The sequence below is a fragment of the Asparagus officinalis genome, chromosome 9, assembly GCF_001876935.1.
Source record: "Asparagus officinalis chromosome 9, Aspof.V1, whole genome shotgun sequence".
Taxonomy (NCBI): Eukaryota; Viridiplantae; Streptophyta; class Magnoliopsida; order Asparagales; family Asparagaceae; genus Asparagus; species Asparagus officinalis.
This window is the reverse complement of record NC_033802.1, coordinates 9230307-9243821: the sequence shown is the minus strand read 5'-3', so window position 1 is coordinate 9243821 and position 13515 is coordinate 9230307. Positions and strand designations below refer to the sequence as shown.

At 35.9% G+C, this 13515-nt stretch overlaps 3 protein-coding genes across 5 annotated transcripts in view; 1 reads left to right on the top strand and 2 right to left on the bottom strand.

The window, feature by feature from the left end:
- Positions 1-2370, top strand: part of LOC109823669 (tRNA (guanine(37)-N1)-methyltransferase 2) — a 25543-nt gene extending 23173 nt beyond the window's left edge. For all 3 annotated transcript variants that reach the window (XM_020389998.1, XM_020389996.1, XM_020389994.1), the window contains exon 12: positions 2265-2370. The gene's annotated coding sequence lies outside the window, so the exon portion shown is untranslated. The remainder of the gene's footprint in view (positions 1-2264) is intronic.
- LOC109823671 (B-box zinc finger protein 24-like) overlaps positions 1-2882 on the bottom strand; it is a 3209-nt gene extending 327 nt beyond the window's left edge. Inside the window, 3 exon segments of the mRNA XM_020390000.1 lie at positions 2-90; positions 196-504; positions 2258-2882. Coding sequence (XP_020245589.1) covers positions 2-90; positions 196-504; positions 2258-2443 — 584 coding nt within the window. The 5' untranslated portion in view covers positions 2444-2882.
- LOC109824583 (transcription factor bHLH113-like) lies at positions 3333-6585 on the bottom strand. The gene is made up of 6 exons (XM_020391213.1): positions 6463-6585; positions 5244-5393; positions 5080-5145; positions 4784-4849; positions 4639-4686; positions 3333-3851 (listed from the first exon to the last, which is right to left on the bottom strand). The coding sequence occupies exons 1-6, from the start codon at positions 6568-6570 to the stop codon at positions 3729-3731; spliced, it is 561 nt and encodes a 186-aa protein (XP_020246802.1). The 5' UTR covers positions 6571-6585; the 3' UTR covers positions 3333-3728.

Here is a 13515-nt window from a genome sequence, read left to right as displayed (position 1 = left end):
TGCCGCTAATGTTCCCTTGGGAAGTTGTTCAGGGAAAAGGCTAATATCTGCAAACCATTCAAGCTCTCCAAACCCTACAGGAGGCTCCTTCTGGAATTGCATGCAAATCAAAGATAAATATGACTAATTAGGATCCAAAATAACTTAAAATGAGTACATAAGTAGGTAACTAAGTGTGAGCTCCTAGCCTCGTACCTTATCACCAGATTCATAGTCAGATAGCTGGAGGAACTCATCAACAGCCCATGCAGAGTTCATAAAGGATGATGGGCTTGCTTGGGTTATAGGAATCTTGGACTCCAATGTTGCAAAATTTTGGTTTGGTGGCTCATGACAACCTTTCTCAGTGTCCTTGTTGCACATGGAACTTAGGGCCACACGGATACCAGTTGCTAGGTAACGCTGGTGATTGCCTGACAAACTACCAGCGACATGGATAGTCTCATCACAATCACGACAGAAAAGGGCTCTATCCTCCACACAGAATATAAAAGCCGTCTTTTCCTGGTAAACATATGAAGGAAAGAAAAACAAAGGAATTAGTGCACATGTACCGTGTTCCCTGAATTAACCTTGATAAACCCCTCAAATTGCTTATAATTTTGTATGCCTGAGGTCAAGTACATGCTACAAGGAAATGTGCACTGAGGTCAAGTACATGCTACAAGGAAATGTGCACGGGGCAGTGAATTTCCTTCTTGGTCTCTAAACTCTCTATTAAAAGACTTGCTTTTGTGACATCCGAAGTAGATTGCTAGAACTTTTACTGATCGACAATGTTCATCTGTTTTAAAACACTGGATACTTCTACCGGAATCCTTTTAATCTTCACCGTGCCATGGTAGAAGTTTGACAATAGAATGCCACATGAGAGTTTCCTAAAGAAATTTTAAAAGTTGTTGGAATATGATGAATTAGTTGAAGATAGTCACTGTGGAACCATGTACAGTAAGTCCAGAATGATAGGTGATGTCATGTGCCATTTGGTTGAGCAATTTTTTCTTGTATGTGGAATTTTCTAAACAAAAATATTGAACTTCAAGACAGAAAGCTTTCAGAATATAAATATTGCTGTCCAGGAATGATCTAGATGTCTAGAGCGTTTCCTCACTAGCTAATTTGATGAGAATTTAAAGGGGAGGAAAGAGAAGCATTCGTATCTACTTCAAAGCATATGGCTAATGTGATACTAAAACTTCTCTCAGTATAAATCTTAGAAACTTGATCTTATTGAAGATAAAATGAGAGAGAATGGATGGAGATGGTTTGATCAGGCTTCTAAATACAACAATTGCATGTTGATAAGATTGCAGTTACAATTAATAGAGTAAGACAAGTAGCTATAAAGGTAGGCCTAAAAGAACTTGGTTGTAAGAATTAAGAATGATAGGATAGTGGTTCACTTAATGGAGAACATCACCCTTAACAAAACTGAATCGGAAGGATTGGATTCACGTAGCAAATTTTTGGATAAAAACTTTGTTATTGTAAAGCTACAGTTCAAATATACTAACTCAAGAATGTGTGAACAACCAACATGTGATGCCAGCAAGCAAGTATCAAGCTGAATTTAGCACATAGTCTTGTAGTTCGTAGACATTCTAATGTTATCTTAACTAGTGGAAAAGAGAGAAACGTATTGCACGAAGGATAAAGATGAAATTGTTACAGGGTTGTATTATCGACTTCAATTTTATTAAGGTGATGCTTTTATTTTTAGATGGTACAATTTTTCGTTAGCCCAGCCCAAAAACATTAGAAGACTGCATACGGAGAGTTGATTAATGATATGATCTAGTAACAGTGTAGAGATATTAGGAAAAGGCTTAGGGGATTAGGATAATGTTGACTGGCCAATATTTCTCATTTTGATCCTTTAGTCCAGGTTAGACTTTTTTGTTTATTCCCTGATTAACAAATCTGGGAACCCATAATTTAATCAATAACTACTATCAGAAAGCTCCATCCAACTAGTCATTTTCATGCTCCTTCAGACGATGAATAAATCAAAATATCACCATAATGTTTCTTGTTACACAAGCCTGTCATATGATTGGTTGACATTTTAATTTGAAATATTGTTATTCCCTTTCTCATTGTTTCTTTCTACTCATTTTTTAGTGATTGCGGTAACGATTTTGCATCAAAATGCATAGATAGCTTTTGTAAACCTTAAAGCTAATCAAATTGCTAAAAGAGAAGGAGAAACATGAAAATCTGATATTAGCAAAAAGACTAAAGTTTTGTGTGTTGTTACTTGGCAGATATCGCACCGAGGGAGCTTGTTGGAGAGGCAGTCAAGGAGTAGCCTCTGATGCTTGCTTGCAAGCTTGTTTGCTGCATGAACCTCCACATCACACTTCTCACAAAGCGCAGCCTCATCAGCACAGCATATCACAACGGCTGGTGCCTTCTCACAAGCATCACACTGAATCTTCATCATCAAAAACCCTTTTCTTTTCTTTTTAACCCCTTCTTTGTTTCAAAGGCTCAAGTGATCATATGACTGAAACTGAGGAAATCTTGAGGAAAGGGGGATCTGGCTCTCAATGGCGGAGGAGAGGATAGAGTATCGATTGAGTTGTGATACTCTGTATCCTTTGCAGTTGTGAAGAGAACTTGTGGTTGTGGCTGCGCTCCTTGAGCTTGTGGTTCTCTTTTGTTTTATTAAACACTAGTATCTCCTACTTGCAGACCTGTCACTGTCCGTTATAACTACATTGATTTGTGTTGGCATGATGAGAGAAGTGTAGCAGTTGGATGGAGCCCAGGGAGGGGTCGAACTTGTGATCCCTTTTGGGCTCCTCGTTGAAATGCAAGCTGTATTATTGTCATGCTATGTTTTCTTATGATTAAAGATTGTGTGACCCAATATCTTGTGGATGGTAGGGGTTTTGAAACTGCAGCCATTGTTTTATATTAAATCATCATGTACATTGCATTTGATGGTGTTCAGTAGATCCAACATTCCTAAACTTGGACCACACCACTACAAGGTTTTTTCCTTTTCATGAAATAATCCTCTTTTTGTAGGGAAGTTGAATCTCAACACAGGATAATAGACTTGATAAAATATGATAAGAATATTTCGTTCTCTCTTGTAGCACTTGTGTCTCTTTATAATAATAAAACTTTTATGAAAATAGTAGATCAAGATTGGTTTTGTGCACCAATTAATTTTTGTTGTCTTGTTGTTTCTTAGTTTTGTGTAACTTGAGAGTTTTGGTTCATGATGCACTGAGATCAGAGGTAACAATCCTCATACCCAACACAGAGGAGATATAGCTTCTCATATTTAAAACAAAACAAAACAAAACAAAACAAAGGGGTAGTACTGTTTTGTAGCATCATTTATTCAATGAACCTTAGAAATTTACCATCACTCCTTATTACATTACTCTCATAACAATAAATTGTTGTCATTCAGAACTGAAGAACAACCCCTTCAACATATATGTCAACCCACTCACGAGGTTAAACAAGAAGGAAATATATACATATTTTCAAGCTTCACTAGAGACTGAAGCAAGAGCTACCGGTCAATTTGGAATGGAATCATCCTGTCAGGATTTGAAACGAATGGAGTTAGATTCTTGATCATATCTTTCTCCTCTATTACCGTAGATAATCTACAATCTCAATGACACTGTGTCATCAGCACCACTTCCCAGATTAATCGCGTAAAACCTGTAGACCGATGAGCATATCGATACTTGAATTGTTCAGAGTCACCTACTGCTTGCGTTTGTCGGAGCCCATAGATCAGCACCATTGCTTCGAGCAATTTTCAGTGTTGAAGATATCGGCATAAGGCAAAGGCCTCGACTTCTTAAGATGCAATGCTCCTCATCCTGAATAATTAAAAGTGACTTTTTAGAAATTGTTAGATCATACATTTTCATCATATTGTGGTCCATAACTTATAGCTACATAGCCTGTATCAGGTACATCTTGCTCCGAGTTAACTATAGAGCAACCTTCTTTATGCCTATTTAAGCTTCATGTTGTGGAGCTAAAAATGATACCAGAGTAAAGTAAATGTAAATTAAGTAGCAAATCATTCCCCTTTTTTATGGTTATTTTCTACATCGCTATAAACAGAAACCCATGAAAATTTCTATAAGCATTCTTCTATGGGCTAGTTCTTCTCTAAAAGAATCTAGATTTGCTCTGATACTATCTCAGAATTCTTGTCATTACATCAAAACTCTGAATTGATAATTGAAAATTATAATTTTTGTACTCTTAAAGAGTTGCAAACACTGGCTAATCTATTTACACTCTAGGGGTGCAATAAAAATTTTCAAATTGCATCTAAAGTGTCGTAATGTTTACACCCCTCAACCCCCCCTTGAAAAAAAAACACTAATTTTTAAAAATTGCATCCCAAGACCCATTGAAAAGTAGAAACCCATTAAAATTTTCAAGAATAAAGATATGCATTCCCCGTCGGGTACTATAGTTTTATAATATTATATTTTTATTTTTAGGTAAATATACACTTGTCCTCCATCCCCCAAGAAAAATTTTCTATATCTGCCACTAGTTATATATACAGATATACTTCATCACTATAGGTTTAATTAACCCATTGCTATTTTCTGGATTTGCAAAGTACATGGGATGATGATTCCTCACCTGAATGTTGCCATCTGGTCCTGTTCTAAGGTATGGAGCACTCAGCACCTGAACATTTTGAAATTTTAAGTCAATCTTTCATTGCGAATTAAAAAAAAAAGAAAGAACCATAATAACAGCGGGAAATAGAAAAGGTAACACCCGCCTGAAGTTGCTCATGAAGAAATTTGATATATCCTGTTGCCTCCTGAAGCACTGAAGCTGTATCTGTCTGCAATATTCATCACAATATCCATTTCCATCTTTAGTTTAACAAATTACATAACTACTAAGAAAATATTACTTGGCAGTTCATATTCATTGGTTAATTGGTACACTAATATAGAACAATCCATGATTCAATTCATTAGTCCTAAACGTGTCAGTATAGTACTGATACAAGAATAGACAGTCCTTGATGTACCAACCGTCCGGTACATACAGATTAAAACGAGTACCAACCTTTCCAAAGGGAGAGACAAGCTGTTGCAAGGCTGCCACCCTCTCTCCTACCTTGTCCTTCTTCTCCTGCTCACAACAGAAACCTACATCACGACCAATTCTAACAAATAAAGGTAAGTTACTAGAGAGAGAAAGAGAGAGAGAGAGAGGAGAGAGACTGAGACCTTGGGAGAGATTGAGCCTGCCCCAGTTTTAACTCTCTTAGTAGAACAACCCCCTTCTTCACTTGCTTGAACAGTACTAAGCATGAAGCCATCATTATGGTATCTTCTCTTTTGATCGCTCATCTCAGTCATCATCATCATTTTCTCTTTCTGTAAGTTTTCAAAATGGTGGTTTGATCTATAGATTTCAATTTCTAAGAAGTTAGGTTGGATGCATGGATTATATGATAAGGGGATAAGATAATTAAGCGCGCATGCTCATGCAAACAAGTGCATGATTGCTATTGTTGAAAATTTAATGATTTCAATGTAAGAAATTGATGACTATTTGGCTAAAAACTAGTTGAAACTTTTATATTTCCAGGGTTATTGTGATTCCTACAAATCATGGAGTATGTTCTATAATTTACTCATTATATTTTTTTTTTGGTGTACGGCTTCAAGTTCAGCCTACAACTGGCAATCTAATCGCTCAAGTTTGAGGTTTCTTGTCCTTTTGTGTTGTCTCCTTGCCCCCTTTCCTATCTACTTCAAGAACTTGTTTATCTTAATTTATTATGATGTTTTAATATTAAACAAGGGAAAGTGTTAACTACGTTAGGTGTGAACAAAATTGGTCATTGGGAATTTTCCTTTGCAAATAAATTTTGGGGTTCATGCACCAAAACTTAGAATATATATATTGCATCCCAAATATTTAACACTTTGGTAGGTGTTGGATATGCTTTCAGATTTGTGTATTTGAAATAGTTCCTAATTTTCTACTGCTCGTTGTTTCTAGCTTCTTGATTTCTTCTAATTTCCACAATTGGACCAAATTAGAAATGGAGAAATTAGAGGATATATATATTTTTTTCTTCTAAAACATGGGGGAGAGTTTTCTCTTTGATATAGAGATGCCCCTCAAGTAATTAAAACAATAACCTTCTTTAAGCTAAAGGGGGTTTATTTGATCATCATCAAATTGAGATTTGCAGTCCTCTAATGTGAAATTCTTCCACAATCCTTCTCATATTGGATAATAAAAACACATATATTAAGGAAAAACAAAACCCATCTATACTTTGAACCTGTGATCTTTGTCATCACAAGTAAGCATTTCATTGATATTTTCAAAATTGACTTTGATGGGTCTAATTCAATTTCCATAAAAACGTGCAATTATGCACTTATATGTGTGTTAGAGAGAGAGAGAGAGAGAGAGAGGAGAGAGACTCACCAGTGAACAGACCAACTTCAACTTCAACTTCAGTGAGAAGTAGAGAAAGAGAGAGAATTGTGGATAGAGAGAGAGAGAGAGAGAGAGAGAATTGAAGGGTTTATGCATGAAGGGGGTTTATATACAAAACAAAACCCTGTTTTGTCCTTAAAAGAAACTATATAAAACATTTGAGTAAACACAGTTGATTTCAACCTTCAGAGGCTAATATTAGGTTATCTTTTCACTGACAGCTAATATCCAGCACATGATGAGGGCCCCCGGTCAGCATCTTCAGCTGATGTCATCCTCTGTTAACTCTCCTCTGTTCGCCCTTGTCGTGTTTACGTGTTTGAGTAAACACAATTTTCTTTTTGTTTTTCTTTGCATAGGAGAATATTTATTGTTTGTTTGACTTTATAGGTTACGTACTTCGGTATTATGTTGAAGAGTACAAATTTTATGAGGGTCAATTTGAAAATTTAAACTGTTTTCTTTATGGTTCAAGGCAACAGGCTCTGTTTCGTGATAACAGTTTATAGCTTATTCTTGGACAATGACATAGTAATTATTCTCCAGTAGCAAAATATACTTATCTAGGTATTAAATGCAATGGAGTTCGATAATTTGATAAACTTTTGGTCTTGATCGATAGTAGGTGAAAAATTATCATCTATGATTATAATAGTAGAAGGTAATTTATCATTTTTGTTGAATTACATGTACATAGACATAAATAAAATGGACATTCCGAAATTGCTTCGAGATACATTCCTACAGTTCAAGCCCATCGCTAACAATTGTCGTATCTAAATTAAGGAGCGAAGGTTGTTTCCACGACGGGACCATCCTGTTTTTCCAAGATAAATGGTAATCATAGAAATCGATCAACTCTTTCAATTGAGATAATTCATGCTCAAAGTATTCACATGAATGTCGATGCATTTTATTAAGGACCAACCCTATAGCCTCTAACTCTTGTTCATGAGTGCATTAAAAAAAATCTATGATTTAATAAGAATAGCATAAATTCTACAACAGTCAATTTTCTCAAGAAATATAGAATTTAAATTTTTTTAATATCTATCTACACTCTAGAAAAGAAAAACGTATTAATTCGAATTTGACAAGTGAACGACCCTATAATTATTAAGTAGTTAATAAATAGAAATGCAAAAAGAAACAAAGTGATTTATTAATCTATTTAGTGTTATTAATCAAACACAGTAATTACTACAACTCCTCATTTCTTATTCATTTCTTGGCGCGAAATCGCTTCCCGCAATTCGCGGTATCAGGTTGTCCCTTTAGGATACGCGGGCCCACCGCAGCTGCTCTTCTGACTTAAAACTTTGTTCTCTTTTCAAACAGAAATAATAAACATATTAATTTCGCGCGGGACCCACACGTGCTGATTGTGTCACCCAGTGTGGGGTCCACGCGCTTGCTTTAATTTCTTTTTGCCCTTTTTTCCCCTTGATAGTAAGGACATCTTTAAGGGATCCCTACAATCTTTCTTAATCTAATTAGACTTTTAAAGGGAATATTATCTTCCAATGGTTCCCCCTTATAACCCTACCCCTTAATTATTCATATTTAGTGTTTTAATTTTATAGATTATGATTTAATTAAATATGTGGTTTATTTATAAACGAATAAATAATTAAATATTAATAACTAAAATTGATTAATTAATTAATTTAAATTAAGAAATTACATTATATAATCATTAAATTAATTAATCATATTAAAATTTAACAAATAATTAATTTATATCATAATTAATTTATATACATTAACTCAATTATTTTATTTTGAATTAACTATAGATTAACTAAATTTGAGTAACTATACATTAACTCCATTAAAAAAATATTATATAAAATTATACGGGGAAGGTTAAGGGACTTTAACATTCCCCTTAATTTGGGGAGAGAGTTAAGGGGTTTGGGGTGAAGGGGAAAGTTTTCCGGCTCGTTGGAACAAGTTCTCTACGATCCCCCTTAATTTAGCTAAGGGATCTGATTTTTCCGGCCCCATTGAGATGCTCTAATAGGTTTTGTATCTTTGCAATACATCAATTATTTTTATTTTTTCTCTCTTTTGTATTTAGTATGATTTTATTATATATAAAGTCATCCCCTTACCTGCTACTGTCTTATAATATTATATTATTATACTTATGTGATTTATTGTAGATCTTGTTGTATAGATTAGAGTAGGAGAGAATCTTCATGATTAAAATGATTGAAAAGATTATCACATCCTTGATGACACGAGGACCTAGGATTCTTTTGAGAAACTTATCATTTGTTTATTTATGTGACATAATTTCCTTTTGTTTTTTGGGCTCTAGTTATATATTGCAAACGAGCTCGAAGGGAGAAAAAGGTCATAGATTATACCAAGAGGTGATGCTTTCCTGCAAATTAGAGCAATGATGAGTAGATGTTCAACTAAATTGAAGTTGTTTTAGTGAATTAATTAGTACAAAAGCTGTCTTCTCTATTTCAGTAATAAAGAGTTAATTTAAGCACTTTCAGTAATAAAGAGTTAATTTAACCATTTCACTTTTTTCTTTTCTCCTTAACACGCACCCATTGTTCCCTTCTTCCCAATTTTCCATTATGTTTAAGCATTATTATTCTCTTTTAGCTCAATGATTAGATGATTCTACGCTTATAAGAGATGTCTCCCTCTAATCATATACAATATGTTTGTATATTCTTTGTCCAGAAAAATTAAAAACCAACGATACTTGGCTTGTTTGTATAGGATGCTTCTTGTCTCAAGTAATCACATAAACTCAATTGCTTACAAGTCATAAGTTACTATATATCACTCTCTCCCTTTCCCTTATTAAAGATAGTTTGTATGGTTGAGAACATGGGTGCGAAAAAAAGGTGCAAGAAAAAAAAAATCCGAATCCATTGTAAAATATAGTAGTATGTATTCATAGTTATTTTGTTCCTTCTTCAAGATCTTTCTTGTTTGGTTTTCAAGATGTATATAAATCCTTATATACAATAGTATTGTATATAAATCCTTGTATACAATAGTTTGATCTTTCTTGTTTGCAATCTCTCAAAAATCTGGAACCTCGCCAGCCTCATTATTCTACTACATTATCATGAATAATTTATTAACTTTTACTATACTTGTGAGACAAAAGCTCGGGATGAATGCTGCTCCCTTCCTACAAGGATCATCTACATAAATTTCTCAGCCAGCGGAACAATTTCAGCAAGTTCCATGTTTCCGGTGCTTTGCTCAAATATCAGATTTCATCATCGGAGATTTTTTTTTTAAAAATAGACCTTTTTCAAAACAATATAAGAAAAATCAATCATTTTATAATATAACTAGCTAAATCGACCTCATTTTGTCAATTTTATAAAACTAAAGTTTTAAATTACATGGGACTACTAGTCTCGTGTAAATTTTAGCGTGGGCCGGGGAGAGGGAGCGGGGGGGGGGAGGTTCCAAATTTATGGCGACTAGTGGTCCCGTTGTAAATGCGGCCTTATATAACCACCACGCGCTCGTGCCCTAACCCCTATCGTGCCCTAACCCATATTGTACGGGCCAACTCCTAAAATCCCAACTTCTTGGCACCCTCTACGCTCGCTCTCCACCACACGACAACCAACCCCGCGTCCACCAAGCCTGCCTCCACATCTTAGTGCCACCTCTAACTCCACCAAGCCCGCCTTCACATCTCACTTCCACCTCCGACTCTACCAAGCTCGCCTCCACCTCTCGAGGTGAAAATTTTCTCTCTTTTCTTATGAATTTTGATGAATGATATGGATTGATTAGGTTAGGATTTAATTTTGATTTGAATGATATGAACTTTGATGAATGATATGAGTTATGATTTAGGGTTTAATTTGAATTGGGATATGAAATTTGTGGTGAGCATATAGTTTGAAGGTTTAATTTGAATTAGAAAATGAAATTTAATTTGCAATTTTTTTGGGTAAATTTTGATGGAATATATGGATTGCTTAGGGTTGGGGTTTAACTATAATTTTGAAATAGGATTTAGTTTTAATTGGGATATGAAATTTATGATAAAATTTTTAGGTTTTATTTTGTGAAATATGATGAATAATATGGATTGGATAAATTTAGGGTTTAACTAGAATTTAGGGTTTTAAATTTGATTTGATATGGGTAATCTGATTTCAACTATAATAGATTATTCCCATATGATGAAATGTTGATCATTTAGTTTCAATGGCAAACTCAATACCCGTTATTTACTTCTTCAATGGAAGCCTCGACATTGGAATGAATAGTATGCCTATACATGATGGAGGTTCTAGAAAAATATTTATGTTGTCTAAATTATGTAATTTCATTGGAATGATGAAGAAAATACACATAGTTACTAAAATTAATCTAAAGAATATGCAACTAAGGTATTCTTCAACTGTCTAATAAATGAGAATAGAACAATTTCCATAGAGATCACCAACGGTAAGGAGTTAAATGACATGAAATAGTTGGCCGAGAAGCAAGTGTCAATCAAGTTGTTCATTGAGAAGTATTCGGTTCTCAAAATTCCCCAAGTTTTGAAACCTCAAGGAGAGTTCTCCCGCATGCTTAGCTTAGACAATGAATTGAGTGGGTTTATGACATCTCCAAATGAAGAGCCATAGGCTCAATTAAAATATTTAGGTGGGCCTTCTCTTGGTGGAACTTCAAGTGCTATCTTTAATGATGCTTCTGGCCACGTTGCAGGTAATTTACTAGCCAGATCATTTATAGAAGAAGAAGAAGAAAATAATGACTCTGAAGATACTGAAGAAGATGACTTGCTAATTGATAGCATGCATTTAGCTACTAGCATCGATGAGGACCCCCATTGGATGGATTAATTTTATCTTAACAATGATTATGTGGAGTCTGATGATACATTGCTCGACGAGTTTTAAAATACGGATTGGATAAATACCTCTCAGGCTGAATTTGTTGATGTTGGTTCAAATTTATAATAGCCTGAAAAATTCACTTTTAGAAAAGAAGATCTATTTGATAACAAGGAGGCATTGATTTATGCAAGCCGAGAATGGTTCATCAAGAATCAGGTCAAATTCAAGTCAGTAAAAGCTAATGCAACAAACTATCAAATAAAGTGATACTTTAACGATGAGAAGATTCAAAGAGAGCATGCAAGTGAGCATGATGAGAGAAACGCAAAATGTCCTTAGAAAGAGTTCTTAACTTGTCTTGCAAGTTTTTCCTAACATGAAGTCAAGAGGAATAGATCAACATTCCACGAAGCGAGGTGCTCGGATCATTAACAGGATACAAGATTCAAACTCCCATCGGCACCAAGAAGAACCCAGTTTTAAACAAATGGAAGGATCTGCGTTGATTCCTTCTTTCTTTTGTAAATCGAAAAACCGATAGAAGAAAAGTTATAATTTAATTTTCTAAGTCAGTTAGAGAGAGATTGTATTCATTCTATTCATAAGTCAGGGAGATTAATAAAAATTTATTTCTTAAATCAGTTAGAGAGAGATTGTATTCATTCTATTCATAAGTCAGGGAGATTAATAAAAATTTATTTCTTAAATGTTCTTTTAATTTTTCCCACAAAACAAATTAGCAACTCGGCTGGGGATCAATTTTTTCACCGATGAAGAAGTGGTGGCGCAATCTAACACCAAGATCATCGGAATGACTACCAAAACTAAGGCAAAGAGGAACGCTACCCGCCAAAGGAGAAGATCCCTACGATGAGCACAGTTTAGAAAAAGCCGACCAACCAACCAATGCGAACTTCACGTTTGTGAGCCAAAACGTGACCCTGAGCTTCGCGTTTCTACTCTAGAATGCGAGTCTCACATTTGTGTACCCAAACACGACCCTCACAAAAGCCATGCTAAACGCGACCCTCTATGGCGTGTTCCACATACAAAACGTAGACCTTGAGTCGGCGTTGAACGCGAACCTGAGCTTCGCGTTACTCAATCAAAACGCGAACCTCACGTTCAGAAGGGGGTTGCACGTGAGCCTCGCGTCCCCACTCTCAAATGAGGCCCTCACGTTCAATTTCCCAAACGCAACCCTCGCATTCAGTTGTCCAAACGCGACCCTCACGTTCAGTTACCTAAACGCGACCCTCGTGTTTTAGTGTTAAAACATGACTCTTGCGTGATGTGTCAAGTTGCATTCAGGGTGACCGACATAGATTTCAAACAAGAGATTTGGCCCTAAGTAATAAAACCCAATACAAAATCTGATGTATACCATAAACTTTTGGGGCACTACCCCAAACCCCGTCAGGGGGTCGTCTACTCCCCCGGACCCCCCAGCCAAGGGCGCGCCGCCCCCTAGACCCCCGGCTCGATGACCGGTCAGCAAGACCCCCGTACTGGGTTATTCGTAGCAAGACTAGACTGATGGGTGAACATAAAAAGTCTACGGATTCAAGGCATCTCAACAAAATCCATGTTTATTAAGAACTAGTCCTGTCCAACCAAAGATGGGGGGTTCCAATTTAAACCTCACGTTCAGTGAGTAACTCTTTTCGAGTCTCTACAATGGATTTGAGAAAGTTTATATCGAGAGAAAGACCAATACAACAAGTCATTCGTTCATGCCAATGTGAACGACTGATTTCTTCGGTCCTCTCGGGATGTTAATGCTGCTCACATGCGGCCAAACTGTCGGTGTTCGATAGATTAACGAACTTTGCTTTACCCAAAAAACAACGACATTCGTACATGAAGAAGGCTTCAGAGGATGAATACCTTAGAGTTACTTCCACCATGATCGGCATAGAGAAGTCATCAATCTCTAGCTCCGATGAATCAGAGATAGACTGGTCTACTAGTCTGAAAGAGAACTTGAGTAAGTTTGGTGGAATCTATCAGCACACTCGTACTCAAAAGGGAGTCATACCTCCTGTTAACCACCAGAAGTTGGCTAAACCATTCAAAGGAAACTCCCTTAAGGGTACCAATGAACAATCGAGCCAGTATGGCATCGTTTGATATTACATTCCCAGTCTGTGACTTAAAATGATAAATATGTTGGTTCGGTGATCCCGTGCCGTCAAAA

What these genes read in the sequence shown, in the direction of transcription:
- LOC109824583 (XM_020391213.1), bottom strand. Translation starts at nt 6,570, where the DNA reads ATGCATAAACCCTTCAATTCTCTCTCTCTCTCTCTCTCTCTCTATCCA. An exon ending in TTCTTCATGAGCAACTTCAG is followed by an intron (nt 4,687 to 4,783) that starts GCGGGTGTTACC and finishes CAAAATGTTCAG; the next exon opens with GTGCTGAGTGCTCCATACCT. An exon ending in GACCAGATGGCAACATTCAG is followed by an intron (nt 3,852 to 4,638) that starts GTGAGGAATCAT and finishes TTAATTATTCAG; the next exon opens with GATGAGGAGCATTGCATCTT.